Source organism: Phacochoerus africanus, chromosome 10 (genome assembly GCF_016906955.1).
Source record: "Phacochoerus africanus isolate WHEZ1 chromosome 10, ROS_Pafr_v1, whole genome shotgun sequence".
Taxonomy (NCBI): domain Eukaryota; kingdom Metazoa; phylum Chordata; class Mammalia; order Artiodactyla; family Suidae; genus Phacochoerus; species Phacochoerus africanus.
In genome coordinates this window covers 117,987,115-118,008,712 of record NC_062553.1, presented here as the reverse complement: position 1 = coordinate 118,008,712, position 21,598 = coordinate 117,987,115, and the positions used below count along the sequence as shown (strand labels likewise).

Sequence of the window (21,598 nt, the reverse complement as noted above, 5' to 3'; positions counted from 1 at the left end):
GCCAGGAGCTACAACTCCGATTAGACCCCTAGCCTGGGAACTTCCATGTGCTGTGGGTGCGGCCCTAAAAAGAAAAAAGAAAGAAAGAAAGAAAGAAAGAAAGATAGATAGATAGATAGATAGATAGATAGATAGATAGACAGACAGACAGACAGATAGATGAAAGAAAGGAAGGAAGAAAGGAAGAAAGGAAGAAAGAAAGGAAGAAAGAAAGGAAGAAAGAAAAAGAAAGAAAGAAAGAAAGAAAGAAAGAAAGAAAGAAAGAAAGAAAGAAAGAAAGAAAGAAAGAAAGAAAGAAAGAAAGGAGAGAGAGAGAGAGAAAGGAAGGAAGGAAGGAAGGAAGACAGACAGACTCCAGGTGATTCCCATCCGAAAGACCTGAGAGCCACATTTAGTGGGGCAGGGCAGAGGGTATACAGCATTGGTGACTGGGAAGGTTCTTCAAGGGATCCACGGCCCACACCCTCCCCACGCAGACTCTCCCAACTGTCCTGCGCTTCTCCATCTTCTGTGATTCTAATGCGAACTGTTGCTCCAAAGCCATGGTTTCCATTCCCAGAGGTTGTAATTTAATTGGACGAAGGCAGTGCCTACTTGAGTACTTTTAAGTAAAAACTCCCCAGGTAATTCTAGTGTGCAACTGAGGCTGAAAGCCAGGGTTTTAAAGGTGGGAACGTAAGTTTGGACACGTATAGCCGAGTTAGAAGAGGCAAAAGTGTAGATGTGACTTAATAGGGAATAGGGAATCCTCAATGGTTCTCGAATAAGAAATTAATATTAGGACAGCCATGTTTTGATAAGATTGATTTACCAGTGACATATGGCAGGGTCTGGGTGTCAGGCAAGTTGAAGGCAATGGGAAGAGAGAAAGTTCTAGGTAATCAGCAGAAATCACATATAATCCAAAAATGGGAAGACACCTTCAGCAGGGTGAGGAGACTGAAATTCGTGATATTCTGAGAAGGTGTCTTCTCACTAAATTATCTGAGGCTAAACTTAAGCTTCAGTTACATTTTGTCATTAATATGAAACTGCAAATCTTCTCTCTCAATCTTGCACGTGGATTAAAAAATGAACTTAAGTTTATGCTGCGCCAAAGGAGAGTAAAAATACTGAATAATAGCGAGAAAAAAAAAATGCCTTGAGTTCTTTTTTTATGACTACTAAAAACATAATTCATCCATTTCAAACACTTAGTACGTATTAAAAAGATACCCATTAAAATCATTGCTGCCATTACCTGTAAAATGCTGAAACTCTTGCTATTTTAGAAGAGTGCTGCTCCTTCCACTTGGCCTGATGTCATTGCACTCATTGAAAACCTACTCATCCCTCGTGGGGTGTCTCCAAAATTAAATGTTCCCAGAGGCTTCGGCAGAAGCTATTTTAGCCCTTCTTTAAACTTTGCCTCTTTGAATCTCCGCTTACTGCACTTACCAGACTGAGCAGTGTGTGTCTAGGGGTGAAGCAAGTAAACCCAGGAGGCTACGGGTCCCTTCTTAGGTATGGAACTAACTCTGGGGAGGTGCTTTCTCTATTTTAATTTCCCTTAATCAGTTATCAAGCAAATACGCCATGCTTGTAACATTATAATCTCCGTCTCTCGAGTGCAAGGGAACAACACATTGTGAATGGATCAGTGTACCTGTGGAAAAGGCCATGCCCAGGCAGGTGTTGAAGCCAGTGATGGCCAGAATGTCATCGAAGCTGCCAGCAGCCATGAGCAAGGTTGGGACGCCTTTTTCAACACCATAGCCTCCTTCTTGCAAAAGGAGCATGGAGGGTACCACGACAGCTGGGGATACAGCGCCTACAACAAAACTAAGCAGGCAGTGCTTTGAGCATTTATGACAGCATCTTACTCATTATCATATTGTTGTTGTTCATGTAATAATAATCTCCACTTTTTCAGAGGTTACACTTTTTTTCTTTTTATGGCTGCACCCATGGCACATGGAAGTTCCCAGACTTCCAGGTGACTTCGTGCTACAGCTGCCGGCCTACACCACAGCCACAGCAATGCCTGATCAGAGCAACGCCAGATCTTTAACCCACTGAGCAAGGCTAGGGATTGAACCTGCGTCCTCATGGATAGTAGTTGGGTTCGTTACCTCTGAGCCACAACGGGACCTCCAAGAGGTTATACTTGAGACAACTACAGTCTTTCAGATGGCAGCAAAACACCAAACCAGAAACACATACACATAGGCCAGTTCCACAGAATGCTTTTTCAGAGTGTGGCCATGGATAACCTGTGTTAGAACTACTTAGGCGGCCTTAAAGTGTGTATTTATGAGTGGTATAGAAGGCCTAATGGGGCTAGGTCTTGGGAATCTGCCTTTTTTTAAAAAAACAAAATATTCATGGTATGAGGTTTGAAAAACAGGGCCAGGGACTTTGGGGATGGGAACCCAGTGACATCAGGCCTTCTATCAGGATGTGACATGTAAAATAAAACAACAGGGTAGAACAAGAAGGCCATAATGACACTGGCAGCGATGCTCATCATGGCAACAGCAGTTAACAGCAAGAGAGCATTTCACAGTGCTTACTATGTGAAGCACTTTACATACAGTGACTAATTTAATCCTCACAACAACCCCATGAATTGGCTATCATCATTATCTTCATTTTGCATATGAGTAAACTGAGGCACAGGGAGATTAAATAACTTGCCAAAGACTGCATACCAAAAAGTTACAGAGCTGGACTTGGAATCCAAGCAGTATGTATAGTTTCAGGGTCTTGGCCATGAGAAGTAAGACGTTCTCATTTCTTGCCTACTTATTAGTACTAAACTCTTACTGGGTGTTTTCATATTTACTTACTTCTCCGCCTCTTTAACCATTAGACAGCAGGGCCACCTAATCAAATCTGTCTGGTGATAAAAGGAGGAAAACAGTGCTGGGTGTTGATCACTGTTGATGCATTTATTATCCTTTCAACAGACGCTGAGGTGAGATTGGGCATCTCCCTGGCCAGCACGGAATCACGTACAGGTAGAAGATGATTATGTCTTCAAGAGTTTATTATAATCACTGCAAAAGCTAGACATAAACTATATACTTAGACTCTAATTTGAAGTTATAATATTTATTTTATTTTATTTTTTATGGCTGTGCCCATAGCACATGGAAGTTCTTCGGCCAGGGATTAAATTTGAGCCGCAGCTATGATCTGAGCCACAGCTGCTCCAATGCTGCATGCTTTAACCTACTGTGCTGGGCGAGACCTGAACCTGCACCTCCACTGCAACCTGAGCCTATGCAGTCGGATTCTTAACCCACCGCACCACGGCAGGAACTCCAGAAGTTATAATATTTCGATTATGCTGGAATAACAATACTGTATTTTCTGATGTCCTCGAGAAAATGCTATTATGCTTTCTCTTGTATGGAATCAGCGAAAGCCCTAAATGTGCATGTTGTCACACAACAAAGAAAACCATTACCCCAGCATAAATCCCCACTGCCATGGTAAACCCATGAGGAAATGGGCAAGAAGAGCAGATGAACACGCCTCCACGAGACAAGGACCCATGGATAATCTTACGCAAACACCCTTCAACTTCTTCAGGGCCTGAAATATAAAAACAGACATCCTAAAATAATTCTCTAGGGATATGCAGAGATTATGATATCAAGTGCTTTCGCTTCAGTCTTCAGACCATGTCTGGATCACCATACATTTTCCAGGTATGTTCCAATGAGAACATCCAGTGTTTTCAGTGTTTTAGAGAGAGCTTGTTTAGTCCTCATAGCAGCCCTATGGTACAAGCAATATGATTATGCCCGTTTCATAGATTGTGCATCTAAAGAGGCACAAGTGAAAGCAATTTGCTTAACGACCATGAAATGAATGACTTGTGGAGCTAGGTTTGCACCCAGGCAGGCTGCTTCCAGAGGCTGTGCTCAAAATACCCACACTGGCTGTTTTAATCCTCGCAGTTTTAGCTTGACTTATCATTTGTGGCCCCCAAATGAGGCTTGGATGAAAACCTCCATCCCCAAGAACATTTGTTCCTACATTCAGAACATACAGGGGAAAAAAGCACTAAAAAACCTTGTACTTGAGATTCATTCTCTATACTAGGCAGGTTCCTGAGCCAGTAATTAGCCCTAAGCTATAGGGCTTTCACACAAAAAATACAGTGTGTTCTTTCTCATGACCATTATTTGTAACTATGGCCCATATCCCTGTCAGAGAAAGCAGCAGGGGCGGGGGGCGGGGGCAGGGGGAGCCCTGTGCTTGGTGCTGTGCCCACGCAGTAACCCTGCCTTTCTCCAAGAAAGAGCATGGGAACATCTGGGGAGTGTCCTGCATGAAATAGGTTCTCTTCTCTTCTTGAGAAAATAATGCACAGTGTTCACCTCCATTTCCCAAAGCTCAGTGATTCGAAATACTGGCAATAGTGAAGGAACAAAATTCTTAGTTGACAATGAGAAATGTGTTACTTTGTACATTTGAATCAAGCCCAAGGCCAGCGCGAACTAATATGACAGAGAGGGCAATGCTTCTCAAAGCCGAAGACCACTTGTGCTTGATCTGTATGTTATCACTGATGACAGGGATATTTCTGATGAGAAACCCAGCAAGCAGCATGCCTGGAATGAAGAAGTCAAACAACTCTTTATTAGTTTTCAAATACAGAAAGCAGGTTTTGGCACTTTAGCTGTAAAAGAGATTCCCTATAAACCCAGGAACCACCTCATTTTTTCACTCAGTCCTTAGGTGAAACTAGATTAAACTTTCAATTAAAAAATATAAAATACAAATTAATTAAAGTATTATGATAAATTAGAGAAGCTAATACAAGGCTTTAATATGCAGATAAGAACAATAGATTAGGAGCTCCTGTTGTGGGCTCAGTGGGTTAAGAACCCAACTAGTATCCATGAGGATTCCGCTTCAATCCCTGGCCTCGCTCAGTGGGTTAAGGATCCGGTGTTGCTGTGAGCTGTGGTGTAGGTCACAGATGCGCCTGGGATCCCACCTTGCTGTGGCCGTGGTGTAGGCCAGCAGCTGCAGCCCTGATTCAACCCCTAGCCTGGGAACTTTCATATGCTGCAGGTGAGGCCCTGACCAAGATAATAATAATAATAATAATAATAATAATAATAATAATAATAATAAAATAAAATGCTTATGGTAAAATTAAAAATTACTGTTAAAAATTAAAAATTAGTGTAAAGTATCAAGTACATGCCCTCCACCGACTGCAACTTTTGACCTTCATTCTTCAAAAGTTCCACTGTTAAGGATTTTCTGTGCCCTTCCAGAAAGTTTCTATACCTATTTAAGCATGCCTCTGTGTATGTGCATTTGCGCTCATGCATTCTTCTTAGCTAGACACAAATGGGAGCACGTTTATATATTTTTGTGTAATAGTTCCTCATTTATATATCATAAATATATCTTCCATACATCCTAATCTATATCCAATGAAGCACATATATATTTATGTCTTATTTTTTAATAGTTGTGGAGTTCCCACTGTGGTACAGTGAGTTAATGATCCAGCTTGTCTCTCTAGCATTGCCGGTTCAAGCCCCAGCCTGGTACAGTGGGTTAAGGATCCGGCATTGCCACACCTGTGATAGAGGAGATGTGGCTTGGATTTGATCCCTGGCCCAGGGAACTTCCATATCCCATGGGTGTGGCCGAAAAAGGAAAAAAAAAGTTGCAACGGTATCTGATTGTTTGGAAGCATCATAATTTTGGAACAAATTAATGGACTTTAAGATTTTTTCATTACAGGAGTTCCTGCTGTGGCACAACAGGATTGGTGAGATCTCCGCAGCACCAGGACACAGGGTGATCCCTGGCCTGGCATAGTGGGTCAAAGGATCTGGCACCGCTCCAGCCGCGGTATTGGTTGCAGCTGTGACTAGGATCTGACCCATGGCCTGGGAACTCCAAAAAGAAAAAAACATTTTTTTCATTACAAACAGTGCTGAAATGAACATAGTTCATATATCAAGTGTTTACTAAGTGCCTGCAATGTGCCAGATCCTTCCGATACCCTGCTAATACAGAGGTGAGCTGGACCAGCATGATATCTATACATATGGTTTATCCAAGTATACCCACAAGACAATTCTTAAAATGGAAATATTAGGTCAATAGGGTATAGGCCTATTTCATTTTCATAGATACTGACAAATTACCAAGTTCCAAATGCTGCACTAACCTTATATTTCATTAAGACGTCTACGATTCCTTACTGAAACTTAAAATGTGGATTTAAACCAGTCCTAAATTAATTATAGCATATACCTACTTGAAATCAAAATATGTTAAGAGCTTCTTTTGGAGTTTTTTGGGGGAAGGGAGCATTTTCTGTTCCCCAAATGAATGTGAAAACAATTTCCCCAGGACCCAGTTTCCTTTGCCGATGGTCTGGGCTGATGAGGCCGCTTGACATCCCTTTGACACGTGTCCTCTTTTTGCTTCTGCGCCCATGTGCACCTTGTCTGTGGTTGTGATGGAAAGAGCATCTTTGATAGAGGAGTATTCTTCCTGATTTGTATTATGGAGATGTTTTCAATAATAATCTGCTCCAAAAAAATTTAGGAGTAGACGAAATAAAATTGACCAAGTACTGATAACTTTTGCATATTTAAAAAGGTTTCCACAACACAGACTAAGAAGAAATGGATAATGCTCCTCTATTAAGGACCATGTTCTTTTCCCCATGATCAAGGGAGGCCCTCGTGGGCTCAGAAGTAAGAAGGGAACATCCAAATCAAAATCACGTGGCCACATCAGCCCAGATCATTGGCAAAGGAAACTGCTCCTGAGAAATTGTTTTCATGTTCATTTGGGGAATAAAAAACTCTCCTTCATCCTCCACTACCAGCAATTATTTCAATGAACTCTCGAAAATAAAGAACAGGCAATCAGCACACACACTTGGCCTTAACAAGTCTTTATGGATTCGGATGTTTTGGTTTTGGATACTGGTCCTAATATAAGAACTGCTAAACTTTTTCCTCTGTCACAAGTGCAATACTACAAAAAGAGCTGGAAAGATACATCACCATGTGAGCTTTCAGAATAATTTCTGTTACCCCAGGAGAATTCATGTGATCTCAAAGCCCAAGCCTGTACCACTTGGCAGTATGGTATATTTTGTTTGTTATAATAATAGGCATGGAATGGAAAAAAGGAAGAGATATAAAGGGCATTCTCATGGACTCTAGAATAGCAGTCTCAGCTTAGGTTGCACATTGGAATCCCCTGGGGAGCTCTGAAAAATTCTGATGCCCAGGGTACATCCCACATCAATTCATTCAGAATCTCTGGGCATCAGCTTTTTAAAAACTTTCCAAGGTGCTTCCTATACATGCAGCCATGTTTCAAAACTTAAGATCGTGACATGGAGAGGATGGTCTTTGAGCTTATTAGAAATGAAGAATCTCAGGCTCCACCCCCATAATCTCCTTAATTAGAATCAGCATTTTAACAAAGTGGCAAGGTCATTTTTCTGCACGGTGAAGTTTGAGAAGCATTGATTTAGATGCAGGAGTCAGCAAGTATTTTCTGTCAAGGGTTATATAAGAGACACTTTAGGCTTTGGGGGCCACAGGGTCTCTTTTACAACTTCTCAGTGATGGCACTGAGGTGTGAAAGCAGCCAGAGATAACACGTGAATGAGTGAGCAAGGGTGTGTTCCAATAACGTCTTATTTACAAAGAGAGGTAGATGGCCAGCCCTTTATCACAGCATACAGACATATTTAGGAACAACTCATTTTAACAATCATTCAATTTATAACTTTAGAGGATAAAAAGCGCTCGATAAATAATATGAATTAAGCCAAATAACTTTAGTTTTACCTAAAATTGAAAACTATAATTGAGAAAGAGGGCATGGTAAGATATAAATAACTATTTCTTTTTATATTTAGTTACAACTGATGACCATAAATTTAAAAGCAAGTTAACTGTGGTTGATGTTAGCCAATATCGATGGTCCTCACTAATATGAAATAACAGGAAAAAATTTTTACTCAGGAAATGTGTGTAAATATATATTTAAAAGATATTTAACTTTTAAATAAAATGTGATGATTTATAAATCTGTGAGAAATGGACAAAGAATGCCTTCTGTGATATAATGAAAATGGTAATTCTTTGAAGAAACATTAAAGATACAATGCCCAGTTTTAAGACTAATTTTCATGTGTATCATGTTTGGGCAGTTCTCATGGCCTTTGGAAGAAAATTTCTGGCTAAATTTTTTTAAATAAGCATGATAACACAATACATCCAATGGTGTGCTGGTAAATGCTTAACAAGCGGCTTTCCAAAAAAAGTGCGTGTCTATTTATATTTACATATTTATTATAAAATTTACTGATATAAAGGGATGTGACATACAACAACAACAACAACCATCACCGTATCCGGCGTTGCTGTGAGCTCTGGTATAGGTTGCAGATGTGGCTCAGATCCTGTGTTGCTGTGGCTGTGGTGTAGGCCAGTGGCTCTAGCTCCAATGTGACCCCTAGCCTGGGAACTTCCATAGGCTACAGGTGCAGCCCTAAAACCCTAAAAAGCAAAAGGCAAAAAAAACCCCAAAACCCAAAAAACCAACCATCAATGTAAATTCTATACAGCCAACTGATTCTCACAGAAACCTTTCACGGTTTTTCATTGCTGATCCTGTATCCATAACTATGGTTGAGTTTAACAATGAATCGACAAAATCGGACTACAAATAAATGCATGACTACTATTTGGTTTAGCAAACTCACATCACTGACGACTGAGGATAGTGTCACCTTGAATGTTCGTTGATATTTTGTTTATATTAATGAATTGCAAGGTGAAAATGAAACAATGAAAATCCGTGATGGAACTTCACTTGTTTGTTAGCGATACGAATGACTAACAACATATTAACTCCTGATTTGTAGCATCTGCTGATTTCTGTCTTATGGATACTTCCGCTGAGAGTTTCCAACACAGTGTCACTGAATGTGGATTTAGGAAGAGAAAGCCAGAGGCATACCATTACATGGTATTTCCACAGTCTCAAGAGCACAGATAAGGAGGAAATAAAGTAAAATAATTAGGAAGTGATCAGTTTTGCATACTTAATGGCTCTTGTTTTTAATGAAAGTTTTTTTTATATTTTAAGTATATATAATTTAATTTTAAAAAACTGCTGTGCATAACAACTGGCTCACTGGACTGAAAATTTTACAATTAGCTTTTAGTTCTAGGACAGCAAATACAGAATTTTTTTTTTTGCCTTTTTTTTTCTTTTTAGGGCAGCAACCATGGCATATGGAAGTTTCCTGGCTAGGGGTTGAATTGGAGCTGCAGCTGCCCGCCTACACCACAGCCACAGCAATGCCAGATCCGAGCTGTGTCTGTGACCTACACCCCAACTCATGGCAATGAGCTGAACTGAACGAGGCCTGGGATGGAACCCGCATCCTCATGGATACTAGTCAGGTTCGTTACCGCTGAGCCATGATGGGAACTCCAGAAATATTTTATAGGTACTCCCCAAAGCTTTCTAAACTACTATTTAAAAAAAGAAAACAGAAAGTGTTCAGCACTCACCCAGAAGAGGAGGCAGCGGAGGTAATGTAGGCAACTTAATGAGCCCAAAAAGTTTACCTCCAGTGACGGCACAATAGAATAGAATTATAATCCCAAACAGGTTTCCTCCAGGAAGACATTCACTGCCAGTAATTGACCAAACGACAGCCCACAGAAGAACCACCATGGTAACTGAAATAAACCAAGAGAACTAGTTTCGACCAACAAATGTCATATGCAGGTCATAATATAACCTAAACATTAAAAATATACTGAATATTTATGTATTGTAAAAATACAATATTTATAACCATGTGTAAGTTTGAAAGAACATCAATAATATGAACAACTGTGTAGTCACCAACCACCTTAATAGGATCTCACCTGTACTTTTGAATCTACCAATGTGCCCCCTCCTAATCCCATCAGCCACCTCCTTTCATACTGTCAGAAGGAACCAGCACCTTGAATTTCTTTTTACCACTCCCTATTTTTCTTTATAATTTTACCATAGATAAAATTCACTAGTTAAGAAAAAGCATAATAATAGTCGCCGTCTTTATCCTCCTCAGAGGAACACAAGCATACTGAACAATCACAGTCTAGGATTTTAGTGCTGCATTGAATTAAACCTCATTGTTTAATTTATTGGTTAAGCCTTGTTTCTTTTCTAGAGTTAATGCTTGTTGAAAATTACTCACATACTTACCTTTTTGGGGGGATCATCATCCATATGGCATCTCAAACCTTTCATCTGGGAAAATTATGTTGTTGTCTGAAGTATTTCCTTTAGGAGAGGCATTGCTGTCAGAATGTGCAATCTGTTTTTCTGTCTGAAAACCTTGTGTTCTACAAAAATTGTACACTGAAAATAGAAAGGCTCATGGAAGAAACAGGGCAGGCCACACACAACTCAAAACTTGTGACCAAAGCACTAAGAACAACAACAACAACCCTAATAAATGTACTGGCACAGTTAAGTCTCTACCACCATTTGTATCTCCCACAGTCAGCCTCGTCTTTGCAGACTTAAGCTCTGGGACCACTCTTCCTATTTCAAGACAGAGAATCTTAAAAGCAGTTCCATAAAAATCTGATCCAGCTTGTAGCCTTCTCCATCAAACAAGTAATTTGTTGTTGTTTATTTTTTTTAACTAAGGGAAAAGCATCAGCAGCTTCTTTATCTACCTGTGGTTTCATTAGACAGCTTGATGTTGTGGAAAGTTAGTTTTTGAAGCCTCTGGGAGAACAACTAACTGCCTGAAAAGAAGGCACTTCCACAGAGTGCTCAGTTTTCCAAAAGGTTGCATCTTTCAAATTAGTTAAGTCTTTAATTGTAATAAAGTATAATATTGATCTTCTGGAGTTTTTTTGCTTTGTTTTTCAATTCACTTTGTACTTATCTGCTATTGCTTGATGTTAAATGTTAATGTCCAGGGAAAAATTATGTACAAAAATGCAAACTTCATCTTAGACACAATTCCCTATTTACCATCGCATATGAACAAATTCATGGTATAGAAACACCCTGTAGCAGAGCATGCTATATTTCTCATGAGGATCTGTTGGTAGCAAATTCTTAGTTTTATTTATCTGGAATTATCTTTATTCTTATTCTTAAAAGATAGCTTTTCTAGGAGTTCCCATCGTGGCTCAGCAGAAACGAATCTGATTAGGAACCATGAGGTTGTGGGTTCGATCCCTGGCCTCGCTCAGTGGGTTAAGGATCCATGAGCTGTGGTGTAGGTGGAAGATGTGGCTAGGATCTGGCATTGCTGTGGCTGTGGCTGTTGTGTAGGCCAGCAGCTGTAGCTCCAATTAGACCTCTAGCCTGGGAATCTCCATATGCTGCTGGTGTGGTCCTAAAAAGCAAAAAAAAAAAAAAAAAAAAAGCTTTTCTAGGAGTTCTCCTGTGGCTCAGTGCGTTAAGGATTCAGCATTGTCACCACTGTGGCTTTGGTCGCTGCTGGAGCATTCATTTGATCCCTGGCCCAGAAACTTCTGCACGCCTCAGGTGAGGCCAAAAACAAAACAAAACAAACAAACAAAACCAAAACAGATAGCTTTTCTAGGTATACAATTCTAAGTTGAGGGTTACTTCTCTGGAGTTCCTTGAAAATATTATTCCTTGATTTCTGTCTTTCATTATTGTTTTTAGGTCTAATTTCAGCTCTTTGAGGGAACAGTTTTTCTTTGGTTGTTTTTAAGATCTTTCCTTCTCTTCAGTTTTCTGCAATTTCAGTGTATGTTCAGGAATGGCTTCCTTTTGTTTTGCTTTAGGTTTTATTTATTTATTTATTTATTTATTTTGTCATCTCTGGAAATTTCTGAATTTCTTCAATTATTTCATTTTCCCCATTCTTCCTATTCTCTTTTTTTTCTGGAACTATGATTAAATAGTCACATTCTCGTCTCCTTGCTGCTAACTCTAGCTTCATATTTCCCACCTTTGCTTTGCGTACTGCACTGTAGATAATCTCTTCAGATCGATTTGCTAGTTGACCAGTTTTCCTTTAACATACTCTGCTGTTTAACTTATCCACTGAGGTTTAAATTTCAATTACTGTCCTTTATTTTTCATTCTAGAATTTCAATTTCTTGTTAAACTCTATTCATTTTTATAAAGTTATTAGTTTTGTATTCATATTTGCTATTTTCACTTTAATTTCTTTATAGATACTGAAAATATTTTATATTCTATTTTCTGATAATAAAAAATTTTGAAATGTTTCTTTGTGCATTTCTTTGTGATTTTTTTGGCTTGCTTTCCTGCAAGAGCAGGAAACTTCATCTTTGGGAATTGCTGGAGCCTTAGGTTGAAAGTGAGTTTTCCTAGTTAGAGCTGACTTTGCTTCTACCATGTGTTTAGATGCTTACCATCTGGGACCACTTTTAGATATACTTTCTGTTTGAGTCTTTTTCTGCAAATCTGGAGAAATTCAAATCAGAATGGAGTTACCCATTTTTCAACGGAGACTCTCCCTTCTCCCAGCCAGCACCACAGTTTAGACAGAGAGGCTTAGTTACTGGTCCCCAAAGGGCAGGTTTACCTCAAATCCACCATCACACTGGGTCCAACTTTGTGTGGCCGAGGGAGAATCATTTCTCCTATGATACTTCTCCCTAGCAGGACAGGCTCTAACATAGCCTCCTATACGCTCATGGTTCTCAAATCTCAAGTGCATTGGTGTTTTGCAGAAGCTAATGCAGTAAAAGACAGCTTGAGAGTTTATTTATCTCTCCTACTTAACACTTTGTTTTTTGTGTCTGATGACTTCCTATTTTCTTGACAGATAAAAGGTATATTTAAAAAGACTTAAAATACTGTTTTCAGACATTTGCATTGGCCTAAGTGAGAAAACTCTTCCTTGAGTCTCATCTACATATTGCTAGAGATCAAGTCCAATATTCCATTTTTAAAATCCTCACAGAATTGTTTAAGATTTTCTAGGCTTATGGGGCTATTACAATGAAGCAGTTAAAGGGCTTTCAGTATTTTACAATTGGCTCTAGGGGCTGAAGTTTCTAACAGTTCTGTTAGTATAATGGGAAAGCAGAAATTGCCAGCTACTAAATTTTATCACAGCATAAACTTAATTTTATACTAAATTCAGAAAGGCAGAATTAAGAGTTTTCCGCTTCAGTACTACTCTTTAAAAAAACAAACAAACAACAACTCTAACTTTTCTTTTTCTTTCTCATATTCAAAATGTATAATGGGAAAGCAGAAATTGCCAGCTACTAAATTTTATCACAGCATAAACTTAATTTTATACTAAATTCAGAAAGGCAGAATTAAGAGTTTTCCACTTCAGTACTACTCTTTAAAAAAACAAACAAACAACAACTCTAACTTTTCTTTTTCTTTCTCATATTCAAAATGCATGTAATTTACTAATTACATAGTAAATGTTCATTTATAAGGTTTCTCTGAATCATGTTGAATTCAGTTAATAATTTACTTCTTATCTACAATTTTGGAAAATAGTATTTTCACATGTAAGATTTACTTCTTTTTTTGGTGGGAGAGGGCCCCACACCTGTAGCATGCAGAAGTTCCCAGGCCAGGGGTTGAACCTGGGCCATAGCAATGACAATACTGGATCCTTAATCTGCTGAGCCAGCAGGGAACTCCTAAGACTTATTTTTAAGAAGCATATTTTGTATATTGAATGAGCACAGGAAGGAGTATAGTGGGGAAAAAAAAGCAATCTTGTAAGCCTTGGGAACAGAAATACAAGAAAACAAGTGAGAGAAATTTATGTATTGGGAGTCCCCATTTCTCAGGTAGCTTTACGGACAATGATTACAGAATTACAAAATTAGTCTCCATATCACATCACTCATTTACACCCTTTCCTTAGTGCAGTCTATTATCTGCTGTACTGTAAATGTTTTAACTAGAAGTGTGCCATAATTTGAATGGTAAAAGTTTAAAAAAATAATAAAAAGAACAAAATAGGTATTACATTTTCTGTTCCCGTCTCAACTAGTGTATATTTTGGAACCAGGTTTTCTCTACATGTTTATTAAGGTTTGAGATTTTTTATCATGCAGTTTAGAAACTTACCTAATTTCATTAAAAACATATCTACAGCCTGAAGTATAACATATTATACTTGGCTTCCTTTGTCCCAGTTGAGAATGATAACAATGTTTTCAGTGAAATAAGAGTATAAAGGTGTGAGTCTGACTTTTCGTAAACATAACTTCTAGATTAAATGTATTACATTCTTCAATATATTTACACGGGGAGGCCATATACTTACTATAATGATGCTGTCATTCCTTAACACAAGTTTTGAAATAGGCTTTATAGAAAAGTTTTGACTTTTTTCTCCCTTTTTCCTGCTCTATTACACATCCTCCAATATACATACACAGCTCAAAAACAAATATAGATCAAAGGAACAGGATAGAAAGCCTAGAAATAAACCCAAGCACCTATGGTCAATTAATCTATGACGAAGGAGGCAAGAATATACAGTGGATAAAAGACAGTCTCTTCAATGAGTGGTGCTGGGGAAACTGGACAGCTCCATGTAAAAGAATGAAATTAGAACGTTCTCTAACACCACATTCAAAAATAAACTCAAAATGGATTAAAGCCCTAAATGTAAGCCTGGATGCTGTAAAACTCTTAGAGGAAAAGTAGGCCAAACACTCTCCGACATAAACTGCAGCAATATCTCCTCAGATCCACTTCCTAGAGTAATGATGATAAAAGCAAAAATAAACAAATGGGACCTAATTAAACTTAAAAGGTTTTGCACAACAAAGGAAACCATAAACAAAAAGACAAGCCACAGAATGGGAGAAAATCTGAGAATGAAGCAACCGACAAGGAATTAATCTCCAAAATATACAAACACCTCCTGCAGCTCAATACCAAAAAAACAAAAAACCCCACCAAAAAATGGTCAGAGATTATAAATAGACATTTCTCCAAAGAAGACATATGGATGGCCGAAAAACACATGAAAAGATACTCAACATCACTAATTATCAGAGAAATGCAAATCAAAACTACTATGAGGCACCACCTTACACCAGCCAGAGTGGCCATCATCAAAATGTCCACCAATAATAAATGCTAGAGAGAGTGTGGAGAAAAGGGAACCTTCTTACACTGTTGGTGGGAATGCACATTGGTGCAACCACTATGGAAAACAGTATGAAGGTTCCTCAAAAAACTAAAAATAGAACTACCATACGATTCAGCAATCCCACTCTTGGGCATCTACCCAGAGAAAACCATAATTCAAACAAAAAGATGCAGGCATCCCAATGTTCATTGCAGCACTATATACAATAGGCAAGACACGGAGCAACCTAATTGCCCATCAACAGATAAAGAAGATGTGATACATATATACAATAGAATATTACTAAGCCATAAAGAAGAAAGAAATAATACCATTTGCAGCAACATGGATAGACCTAGAAACTATCATACTAAGTGAGGTTAGTCAGTCAGTGAAAGACAAACATCATATGACATTACCTATGTGTGGAATCAATAAACATACATATACACACTTCCTTTATGAACAAAAATAGCATTATTGAATCTGATCACCTATTCATTCATCAAATTGCTATCAAAATATGTTGGGCTGATTCCAAAAAACAAATCCATTCCTAAAAGACAACTATATCCCAACCCTAACATAAGATAAATTCCCCCTCCCTACTCCTCAAATTTTAAGTATTTGCAGTTCTACAGCAATAAGTGGAACTGAAAATCAGGATCCTGATGGATTCATCTGGAAGTGTACATTGAGCTGTATTTGCTCAAACATTAGTGGCATTATCTAATAGTCTTAACAACCAACATTTATGTTAGTGCTTTTCTGTTGACAAGTGATTTCTCAGTCATTTTTCTCACTGGAGCCATAACATAACCCTGTGAAATTACTCATATACAGAAAAGGAAAGTGACCTTGGCTCTGCTCTTTCCCTCTTCCTGCTGGCTGCACTGGTGGTGACAACAGCATTCTTGGAAGCCCTATGTTGAAGATGGTGGCACCCTGTTGGCCTGGGATCCCGAATGGCTGTAGAGCAGGGCCACCTACCGTTATAAACTGTTCATCTTGCAGTTTTGAAGTGACAGAGAAGTAAACCTTTTTGTCCTTTAAACCATATTATTTTAGAATCTCTCATCATAACAACTTCATCTTTTATCCTCTTGGTCTGAATTCATCCTTCCCGTGTACATACCATTTGTTACTATGCTGTCCAGTAAGCCATGTGGTGGGCAAGCAAATGTCTGTCTTATTCTTTGCAAATGATTTGGTTCAGGTGTTGTTTCCTGTTGCATTTTTTCACCGCTATTCAGTAGGTTACTTCCTTCTGTTGGTTCATTTCCATCTATACCTTTGGGGTTCATAATTGTTTCCTCCTGTGTGCAAAGCAATTTAAAAAATTCTTAAATTGCTATACATTTTTATGTTTGCAGTTACTGAATCATCACATCACAAATCAAATTTGCATTGCTAGAATCAAGGCTAACACTTTACAGGGAATCCGCACAGCTTTGTTACTAATTAGTGAATGCTCAGAATGAGAACTATGTGAGGTGTAGTTATCATTGAGTCACAATTTGTTGCATTGTAAATGCTTGAGTCACACAAAATTTCATTATGTTGTTCAATACTGGGTTTAAAAATTAGCCTATTTAACATAGGATTCAAGGCACCAGTTGGTAAATATATCGAAGTGATTCAGAAAGACATAGTTATCTGTGGTGAAAATGAATTCACACTCATTCATCTACCTGAATTTAAGCAATAAAGACAGAGAAGGAAGAAACCAGAATCATTCTAGGGGTTAGGCTGGAAACATAAAGCATCTCACAGGCTCTCCATGTAGGGCCAGCTGGGTACGACCGGGTAGCTGGGAAAGCTGGTGGTTACACATCTATACCAGTTTGGGGATTAAGAATGGGGAGAGTGGAGTTCCCGTTGTGGCTCAGCAGAAACGAATCTAACTAGTCTCCATGAGGATGCAGGTTCGATCCCTGGCCTCGCTCATGGATTAGGGATGCAGCGTTGCCGTGAACTGTGGTATAGGTGGCAGAAGCTGCCTGGATCTGGCATTGCTGTGGCTGTGGCCTAGGCCAGCAGCTACGGCTCTGATTTACCCCCTACCCTGGGAGCCTCCATGTGCCTTGGGTGCAGCCCTAAAAAAAAAAAAAAAAAAAAAGAATGGGGAGAGTTGTTAATTGAGTGATAGGGAATGAAAAAGCAATTCTATCACAGACTAGTTCCCTCCTTAAGGAAACGGTTGGGATATCCTCCATCTGATCATACCTGTGCTTCTTGATACGTGGACATTGTGTTTTTCACCCCCGTGGATGGTTCCGAATCTTCGTGTTCAATTGTTTTATCTTCGTTCTCCATGGTTTATAATTAAGAATGAGATGACAGAAAAGGAACTAGATCTGTTCTGAAGGAGAAACAGTATAGATAAAGCAAAGCGATTTGAGATTTAAGTGATTTAAACAGCAACCTGAGCAATTTAAATGAATGAACTGTACTTATTTTTCCCCTTAGAACTCTGAACAACTAAAATATTTTAAATCAGATTACTCTTAACTTTCAATTGCTAATCTTGTCTTTGATTGCTAATCTTGTCTTGTCATCTTAATTCTTGGCCACCTTTTCACCTTTCCTGAAAAAGACCTCTTTGATCATCATATTTTTATGATTGACTTTCCACCCTGTTTTTTGAGTTATATATCAAATAGTCCCAGCAATATGACTGACTGTTAAATTGTCCTTCCTAATGGGCCAAATTGAAGCAGGAGAGCTCCAAGTAATTTTCCAATGTTGACATGGAAATGAGGCATCAAAGAGAAATCTACAGATTCTATCATGTTCAAGAGAAACTAGAGTCACTCATTCCTGCCTAATTCGTATTCCAAAATTAAAGTTAAAAAATAATACAACAACCCTGATTGAGTAACCATGGTGTCTTGAACCCTGTAATATGTTCTATGATAGTCTCTTGGTAGTCACTGTGGGTAATTCAAAGATTACCAAAGCACAACCTTTGTTCTCTACACACTTACAATATACCAAGGGGGAAAAAAAAAAAAAAAAAAAAAAAAAAAAACCAACTTGGATGAAGTAACTAAAAGACCCATAGGGCAGACATACAGATTGGTTTCATAAACACCCATATCAAGCTCTTCTCCCTTGGCTTCCCGTGCTATAGAGACTGAAAAGTCAAATATTCCAATTCCGAGCTATTTCTGCAGTGAGAGGTGGCCATGTGCCACATTCTATGGAATGGGAAATAGGTGGGAGTCCCTGAGGACGGCTTTCATTCTCAAACAATGAAGCCAGGCCTTTCAAGGATAAAAGTTTACCTTTGCCCTCTAACATCATCTCCTTCTCCTTCCTAGATTGTAGATGTACTACCTGGAGAGCCAAAAGCCATCTTTCAACCATGAGAATAAAGATCCCTATACCAAGGACAGCAGACAAGAACAGAGGAGATGGCTGAGTTGCTGCATCAGGCATGGACTGCCCAGCTTTCAAGTAACTAAAAACTATGAGTCGTGTTTTCTTTTCACTAGTAACCAAACTTATTCTCAATGTAAGAGGATGATGAAGATTATAATAGAGGTACAAACTACAAGCTTTGGCAGAACCAAATTATGTGAGAGAAGGAAACAATCTAATTCAATACACCTTTGAGTGCCTAATATGTGCCAGGCACTGTACCAGATCATAAAGACAAGGATTACTTAGATAAGAACCCTGCCTGGAGGAATCATTTTCCATTTAACAACATGCCAAGATATTTGCATTTAAAATTTCAAAGGAAATTACATTCTTTCCATCACCATCACCACCATCATTTTTCTTTCTTGCCGAACAAGATGCCACCTCTGCTGGCCAGAGTGGCATCTCAAAAAACCTTCAGTTTGATTTTTATTATCTACAACAAATACATTAAATAAAATGATACACATGTGCACATTTACTTCAAAAGTCAGACTTACAATGAGAAAGAATGGCATCCTGAGAGGAAAATGTTGGGTTCAGAGAATCTTTGTTTTAAAAGCATAGAGACATGAAAGCCAGGGGCTCCAGGGTGTATAGAGGAAAACTCTGTTGGAGCACATGGTGGGAGGCTGTGATTAACGGGAGATGAGGATGGAGAATTAGGACACTGTATCCCAAACCGCGGCACTTGGTCTTCATCATCTGTAGAGAACGACCCTCTAACGTAGTAGGTGACAAAGTCTGTTGGGTCTGGATTCAGACAAACCTGGGTCTGAAGTCCAGCTTCATCATAGTCCAAATTTCTTAGCCTCTTTATAAGTAATTCCCTATCTATAAAATGGAGACAAGAGTAGTTCCAGCCATGCACATAGCAGGCATTCAAAGCGTTGGCTATTAGCCACTCATGCTCCTCCTCCCTAATGATCATAAATCTCTAAGATTCCTTTTGCTTTTCCTATTAAAGCAGGACCAGGTCTCTCCAATCTTGAAGAATTTATTGCATAATCACACTGATTTTCTTTGATCACGCTTTGTATCTCTTTCTTTCTTGATTAGGGGATGTAACACTCACCAGTGCCGTTTCTTCACCTTTCTCATTGGTAGAATTTCATCGCAACTCGTGAGCAATGTTACGAGAATCACCACCTTTATCAGATTCCCTAAATCAGCCAATTTTCCCACTTCTGAAGAATATTTTTATTTTTAAATTAATTATTTAGCTGCACCAGCAGCATGTGGAAGTTCCTGGGGCAGGGATTGAACCCACAAGGCAGTTGGGGTCTGTGCCACAGCTGGGGCAATGCTGGATTCTTAACCTGCTGCGCTACAAGGGAACTTACTGACAAATATTTTCAAAGAGCCAATAGTACAAATGCTTGTTTTTAGTAGACATAAACTATTGGTTAAAATGAGTTTGAGAGTTCATTTTAAAAATTCTGGTTGTTTTTTTAACATAAACAATGAAAAGCGGGCAAGTTGGACAGTGTATGAGATTTTTGAGAACCCATATAGCTTTGTGTTTTAAAAAAAAAAAAAAGCCCCGATTCTCCCATCATCTCCACCATGGATGCCAAAGTACTTATTTGAGATCAGAGAGGTACTGCAGAGAGAAAAGGTAAAATAAAATACCAGTATTTTAATAAATCCTGGTCAGCTCTGTTTATACTCTGCTATGTTTCTATTTTCAAAAGAGCACTTAAACCACCTGTCTCATTTCAGAAACTCACTTACAGTTAGGAAAATCACAAACATTTAACCTTGACTTAAAGCAACTATATTCATGGCATTTATTGTTCATAATCAATAGGTCTTGAAATTACAATAGTATCTCCCCATTAAGAAAGCAGTTTGGACAACGAAATCAGAAAATATGCAAAAATAACCTTTGACGGGCCATAAGAAATATTGTGAAATCCATTAAAAAGTAGAAAGTTTATACTACTTGCTCATGAAGAGGTTCTCAAGTCCTCACTCAGAGCCTATTAACTCTTACTTAGAAAACAGTTCTAATGATCTTGCTTATCTGGTTTCCAAATCCTCAGATGATGTCATACACTAAAATGCAGGAAGAGATTGTGATAGAGGCAGATTGACAGCAGTGTGACTGACAGCTGACAGTGAAAGAGATGGAAAAAAATAGCAATCTAGAGCTACAAAATGTGGGGATAAATATCATTTCCATAGGGGATATTTATAGTTCTTCCAAGCATTTTTCTCCCCCCTTTTTTTGTAACAGCAAATTTATTTTCTTTTGTAGAATCCACACCTCCTCTACTCCCTATCTATTGCAGTTCATGTAAAGCTGTTATTATTCCTCCTTCCCCATCCCTATGCTCGGCCAATACTCCAGAGGTCCTCGCCAGTGAGGGAACTTCTTCGTGGTCACCTGGACTGTTTTAGTCACGAGCATGTGACCCATACCTGGCCAATGAGAGTCGGATTTAGGGTGTTTACTGGAAGCATTCAGAAAGAGCTTTCTTTCTGTTGGGGTTGCTAAACCCAGACTTGCTCTTGACAATCCTTGTACCATACAAGAAAAACCTTCCAAAGAATGAAGTCACTGACCATAGAGCAAAGTGGAGTCTCACCATGGAACGATGGAAAGTTAAAGCTCTAAATTAATAATCACATTGTTGGTACACCTGGAAGCAGCTCCTTTTCAGTTAGTGCAATAAATTACTTACCAGTTGGAGTTGGTTTCTGCCACTTGCCACCAAGTCAGTCCTTAGTGAGACTTTTCACACCCAAATTGGCCCTGAAGGATTCAGGACCCTGTGCAATAACAGATGTTTAGAAGAGTGATTCTACATCTTCAAGAAAATGAAAAGAAAAAAATTATGTGCAAATATCTTCTATTTTAGAAGGCATTAAAATATACAATACAGTTTAGAGCTTTTCATTACAGAAAATGTAATGAAAATTTTTCTATTCAAAAATTTTCTAGTCAATAAAATAGGTGTCAGTTACACAGAAAATTAAGTGAAACACTTTGTTTTTCAACAATGCTAGTTAACTGAAATACTACAGTTA

At 38.6% G+C, this 21,598-nt stretch overlaps 1 protein-coding gene across 2 annotated transcripts in view; it reads right to left on the bottom strand.

The window, feature by feature from the left end:
- SLC9B2 (solute carrier family 9 member B2) overlaps nucleotides 1–21,377 on the bottom strand; it is a 37,846-nt gene extending 16,469 nt beyond the window's left edge. The window contains exons 1-7 of one of the 2 annotated variants that reach the window (XM_047798794.1): nucleotides 21,253–21,377; nucleotides 17,366–17,501; nucleotides 16,275–16,455; nucleotides 9,576–9,746; nucleotides 4,462–4,604; nucleotides 3,452–3,579; nucleotides 1,646–1,821 (exon numbers count right to left, since the gene is read on the bottom strand). In XM_047798794.1, coding sequence (XP_047654750.1) covers nucleotides 1,646–1,821; nucleotides 3,452–3,579; nucleotides 4,462–4,604; nucleotides 9,576–9,746; nucleotides 16,275–16,455; nucleotides 17,366–17,455 — 889 coding nt within the window. In that variant the 5' untranslated portion in view covers nucleotides 17,456–17,501; nucleotides 21,253–21,377. The remainder of the gene's footprint in view (nucleotides 1–1,645; nucleotides 1,822–3,451; nucleotides 3,580–4,461; nucleotides 4,605–9,575; nucleotides 9,747–16,274; nucleotides 16,456–17,365; nucleotides 17,502–21,252) is intronic. The other variant, XM_047798795.1, reaches the window with a different exon arrangement.
- Nucleotides 21,378–21,598: the final 221 nt, after the last annotated feature.